The following is a 6,318-nucleotide window of genomic DNA, read 5'->3' on the forward strand; positions in this document are numbered from 1 at the left end:
CCATCGACTAAATTAATTGTTCCTTTCTACCAAACAGCCATAAACATTATTTTTTCTAAATGTATATTTAAAAGTATACACAATTTAAGAATCTCATGTATACGTATGTGTGTTTGATAAATGTACTTCAAGAAAATTTTCCAAAAAAAGCTATGACATTGAATAATAAAATCCACGCGTTTAAAGTTTAATTTCTGAGATCGCTGCTTAGATTTTCTAAACAATCTGTTAACTTGTCCATGCCAATATAAAAATAATCAATGCTACGTACAAAATAACTTTATACACACATGATATATAAAATTATTCTCCATAATCATGACTCAAATTAAATGATAGAAAGAAGTCTTGTCATTATCAACGTTAATATAATGACATTGTGGCATCAATTTATTTATTAATGTTGAGTTAATACAACCAACTGTACGTATTGTTTTATATGCCAAAACTATAAATATTTAAGTGGAACCCATGGCTTGTAGCAAAGTGATTTATCTTCTACTATTCAGCACCAAGTTAGCTTTATGAATTAAAAAAATATATAATAAATAAAATAAGAAACTCATATTGTTTAATCACTAGTACATGTGCTATTGCTCCTTTGGCTTGTTAAGTCAAGTGGGTCATTGTCCACAACTAGGAATGGACAAGGTGAGCACACCCCCACCTAATAACTTTAATGAATTAGGATGTTTATGTTACATTTTTTTCTTCTTCATTTTTCTTATCTTTCCTTTTTCCCCATTTCGTTTGAAAGATTTGGAAATATTATTTGAATCCCTACCTAGCCAATACGCAAGCTTATAGGTTCAGCAACACAATAATTTCGGTGCCCATTCTAAGCCAATTCTCTAGATTTTATTTTCTTTCAATTAATTTATCAATGTTTGTAATATGGGTTAGTTAATTGTTAAAGAGAATGAAAAAACACCTCAAAGCGGGTTTAATCAAGAGATTAAATATTACGAGTCACTGCAATGAGGACCCACCGCGCATGTTATAAAAATGGGCTTGTGTAACTCGAATATGAGTATGACCAAATCGGTTTAGCATAGGAAGAAATACGTATTAGGACGTGGGGTTCTGATAATTCTTTTCTTGTTCATTTAAATTTTCAATTAAAGCCGTGTTGTGGCTGAGAATTATTTATTTCTGTACTGAACATGTAATGGAAGTCATTTATATTTTGCTCATGGCTGTTAAGTTGTGAGATATGACGAAAATAATGAAATTGCATGCACACTATCTTTAATATAACATGGTAATTTAAATATGTGTAAAGAGAGGAAAGCGCATTTATATTTACAGTAAGAATGTCAAAGTGACGAACGGTGAAAAAAGTAGTCTCATTTATTCACACGCGCGCAAACATGTTTATGAAGGGAAAGTCACACACGGTATAAAACAGAACAATGCACGTTGCTATGTATCTCCTATATCTAAGCTAGAGAAGAGTGGGTGTGTCTGTGTGCTTGTGTATGAGAGAGAGAGAGAGAGAGAGAGAGAGAGAGAGAGAGAGAGTCAAAAGTGAATTACGATGGATAAGTACTGAGACAGTTATGGCTTTAGAAAAGGAAAGATGAGCTGAACCTCAATAATCATTGAGCACTTAGAAATGGGTTTTTTTTTTTTTTTGTTATAATAGTAAAAAAAAAAAAGTTGACTACATTTACAAAGCAAAGTGACGTTACTAGCTTGATGCCCTCGTTCAGAAATGCACATGCCAATGCCAAACTAAGATCACATATATTTATCAAAAATGTGTTTTTTTTTCCTTACTTTATTAATTTAGTATAACAAAACTGTAAATGTGTGGTCCGACACCTCTTATCTCATCACATTCAGTCTTTTCTAACCCTTTTTCCATCACTTGCTAAATTAACTTGGTCACATCATACATGAGAACTCTCAGTCTCCTTTTCTTTACGCACTCTAATAAGAACGACTTTCTCTTTAATTATTTATTTTCTCTCTCCCCTTAATAAGTGACCTCTTTTCTCTCTCTCTCTCTCTCTCTCTCTTTTCCACATGCACACAACACTTGCATTTGCGCTCGTCCGATAGCACCAAAGTCAAACACACCATGTCAAAACATCAGTAATCGAACGGATAAAAACCGAAAAAGAGCATCTCAGCATGTCATATGAGTATGTAATGTATATATACCCTACACGGAGAAAACCCTCTCTAAAAACCCAACTTTAAGAAATAGTACTGTCACTCTCACCTCCTAACCTCTTTATATCTCTCCCCAAAAAGATTCCAAATAAGTGACCAATCAACTTCTCTCCCCACCTCCTCTTTTTTTCCCTCACTCACTCTCTCCTCACACATCAAGGCCAAGCAACCACCCAACCCAAAGCTCTTTCTCTCCTATCCAACCCAAAGCTCTATAATTTTATCACTCACTTCCTTATACACAAAAGGCTTAGTTCTCTCTCTTTCTCTCTCAACCCAAAACTCTTATTTCCCTCCCATTACACACCAAGCCACCAAGGCATAAATCTCTCTCTCTCTCTCTCTCTCTCTGAACTCCTCTTATTTTCTTCTGACTCATCTAGTTATATTATTCTCACTCACTCCCTCAAATAGTCAAACCCAAGGCCTAGCTAGTTCAATCCACCAATATATCATATAATATTATAATCGCTCTAAATCCCAAAATTCTCATTTTCCTCTCTGACTCTCTCACACACCAAGGCATATATAGCCGCCAAGTCTCCCAATCCCAAGGGCCTCTGACTCACTCACTCGCACACCAAGGCCTGATAAAAAAAAATGCCGTCCGTACACTCAAGCCCGTTCTACCAAATGACGGAGAACCCCGTGATAATCTCCCTCCTCCGCGGCCCCACCGCCAAAACAAACACCAAATCCACCCCAACAACAACAACAACAACAGCGTCAAAGAAAGCGACGTCAGAGAGCAAAGATCACGGCAAGCGAAGCGGCAGCAGCGGCGGCGGAGTGGGAAATCTCCTGAAGATGTTCAAGCTGGTTCCGATGCTGACGTCAGGCTGCAAAATGGTGGGTCTCCTAGGTCACCGGCCGCGAAGAACTCCCCTTCTCAAAGACAGCGCCACGACAACGGGCACGATCTTCGGGTACAGAAAGGGGCGAGTGAGCCTGGCAGTGCAAGAGGACCCGCACTGCATGCCCGTCTTCGTGATCGAGCTCCCGCTCCACACCGCCGCGCTCAACCGCGAGATGCAGTCCAACGACGACGCGGCCAACGTGAGGATCGCGCTCGAGAGCGAGACCAAGACCCACCGAAAGAAGCTCCTCGAGGAGTTCGTCTGGGCCGTCTTCTGCAACGGAAAAAAACTCGGCTACTCCATCCGCCGAATGCACATGACCCAGGACGAGCTCCACGTAATGCACTCCCTCCGCGGCGTCTCCACCGGCGCCGGCGTTCTGCCGCCCTCCGCCGCCGCCGACTCCGACGGCGACCTCACTTACATGCGCGCCCGCTTCGACCGCGTCGTCGGGTCCAAGGACTCCGAGGCGCTCCACATGATCAACCCCGACGCTGCCGGCGGACCCGAGCTCAGCATCTTCTTCCTCAGGTCCGATCACTGATCACTTGGTATGGCTCTATTTTCATGACCAAACTTTTAAATCTTAGTTAAGGGTTAGATATTATATTTTTCTGGTTTTGATTTCTTTTTTGTTTTTTTTTTATTATATTTTTGGGATCGATTAAGGTAGTTTGGTTGTTTTTATAATTATTTAATGTTTATTTTTATTATTTTAAGATGTGTGGTTTGGCAGGCGTTGTAGATAAATTCTGAATTATTGTGAAAATATAGTTAGTTTAGTGGTGGTTGGAGTAATAGTAAAGACACGATTGAGCAAAATATGTATAGCCGACGTCTCTTTTTCTTTATGTATTCGTTTACTTATCTTAGTTAGAAATTGCATATTTTTTTCTTCCATTATTGTAATGCTGTCTCGAATTAATAAATGAAAGTTCATTCATTTATACCAAAAAAAAAAAAAAAAATTGAGATTATGTATAAGTTGACAACTACGAACGATGATCTGATTCGAAAGAGTTTGAAAGCGCGCACACAATTTTTTTGGTTCAAGCTCATGTGTGCCTGGCTGGCAAACAAAGGCTCGTTACCCGAAAGTCGATTGAAACGTAAAAGATACAAAAACTACTTGTGCGTGAATAAAAAAACAACAGCGAGAAACAAAACAGACAGAGACAGGAAAAAAAAAAAAAAAAGTAAACCCAGAGAGAAAGAAAGGGCATAGAGTTTGTATATTTGTGAAAAAGATTGTGTAATCAAAAGGAAGAAAAATTCGGCTTAAATTTAGCGTAGAGATTTATTATTCCACTAGTACACTATCCATTTTAGAGGCACGAAAAGAAACAAACGCGATTGATCGCGTATGATTAGACGTGATTTTTCTGAATTTAGACGCAATCAAACAGTCACGTCTATTTAAAAACTTCTCAAAATCATCAAAAATTTCCCACAATTTTAGGGGGTGAAATTTGCCCCTCTATTTTTAATATGGGATTTGGACATGAATAATAGTAGTTAGAAAATTTGTACCAAAACGAACTAAAAGCATAATCAAGACAAAATAATTAATGGGCCCGCTGTAAAATATCTATGTTATCCTTGATTTTTTTTTTCTCATTTATCGAATCTTCGCTCTCTTTTCTCAATGTATCCCTCGTGTACGCTCACAATTATGATTGCTGGTTTAAACTTACACGGCCAACTCCACCTCGACGACATTGTTGGATATGGTCCCAATCAAAATATTACAACCGAATAGAAAAATAAATATACTTGAAAAAAAAATTCTAGAAGAATTTTTTAATTCAATGCATTCTCTTATACAAAAGAAATACCGCATGAATTGATTGATACAAAAGTGGAGTGCGCACATATGCATCGTCTTGAGCATCTTCCACGCTTACTTGACCGAGTCATTCACAACGAATATTAGGATAAAATCTTTTGGGACTCTTTGATAGATGGCGACGAGAGTCAACCTGTCTGTGCGATCGTCAGCGGTGTCATGCTCAATAGCATTCCACATGCCTTAAGTTTGCAAAATGACCAGACTCTTGATCAACCATGCGTCGTAGTTGCTCCGTGTGAGCTTTGAGTATTGAAGCGTCATCGGGGAAGACCCGGCTCAGCGATGACTTTTTCTTTAGCATTTTTGGCTCTCTAATGTAACTTGTTGGATATGGTCCTTATCTAGAAATTACAACATAATAGAATAAAAAATTTATTTGGGAAAAAGAACAATTCTTGAAGAATATTTTAATTCAGTTCATTCTCTGATAAAAAGGAAAGACCGTATGAATTGATTAATACAAAAGAGGGTTGCGTACATATATATATAGGATAAAACAACAGTTAGGTCACTAAATCACGTTTTTCTAACCACTATCACAACACTTTTAAATACACCACCGTCTAATATCACTAAACGCAGCTATAATTAAAATAAGAAAACACACATAAAAAAACTGCACTTGACCAAGTCAAGGTTACAGCTCACATTCTCCGCCTTAAACTTTACTTGGTTCGAGATTCTTCACTCCGAACATATCCTAGAAAAGCGTTGGTTCTTTATCGGCATCCTAAATGAGCTTGGCCTCCTCCTCTCGATCACGAAAAGATTTTTGGCCTCCTCATATGGATTTTGGCACTCTGATGCATAGTGATCGTATATATCACAATTAAAACACTTAAATATCGTTTGTATTTCGACCTCGGCCACTGTTATCACTGCCGCTTTCGCCGCTCATTTTCATCCGTCATACCCACTCCAAACGTGTGAGAAGCAAATTCCCTTCTTCATTCTTATCGTAGCCACGAAGCCTTTCTTCGCGTAGCTTGAGACGACATACATCTCTTACATGGTCTTGTTCTTGAATTCGCTAAATTGCTCCGACGTCAGGATCTGTATAAGTCTTTGTGAGACGGTCCGCATAAGTTTCTTGACGACGTAGACCTCTTCTACTTTGTCATCGAATGCTCGGATGCCGTTGATGATCACTATCATCTTCATGGAAAATTCATCCATTGACTCGCCATATTTAATGTTAAGCACGTCAAATTCACTCTTCAAGGTTTGTACTTTGCCTCCTTGACGCGCTCCGCGCCCTTGCGCATTTGTGCATATCACATGATTCCTTGACCGAGTCCTTCTAGGTAAATATTAGTAGAAAATCTTCTAGAACTCCTTGATAGCAGGCGAGAGCCAGTCTATATGTGTCATCGTCAACGTCGTCGTGCTCAATAGCATCCAAATGGCTCTCAATTGAAAAATGATCAGCATCTA

General features: G+C 38.6%; 1 protein-coding gene across 1 annotated transcript; it reads left to right on the plus strand.

Annotated features, from left to right (window-relative positions):
• Positions 1-2,234: 2,234 nt before the first annotated feature.
• On the plus strand, positions 2,235-4,225 carry LOC149390715 (MIZU-KUSSEI-like protein (Protein of unknown function, DUF617)). Its single transcript, XM_089621380.1, has one exon. It carries the CDS (start codon positions 2,779-2,781, stop codon positions 3,577-3,579), a length of 801 nt encoding a protein of 266 aa, XP_089477506.1. The 5' UTR covers positions 2,235-2,778; the 3' UTR covers positions 3,580-4,225.
• The last annotated feature ends 2,093 nt before the right edge of the window (positions 4,226-6,318 follow it).

This window comes from Urtica dioica, chromosome 7 (genome assembly GCF_054948205.1).
Source record: "Urtica dioica subsp. dioica isolate 48M chromosome 7, U.dioica_male_clone48M_v1_H2, whole genome shotgun sequence".
Lineage (NCBI taxonomy): Eukaryota > Viridiplantae > Streptophyta > Magnoliopsida > Rosales > Urticaceae > Urtica > Urtica dioica.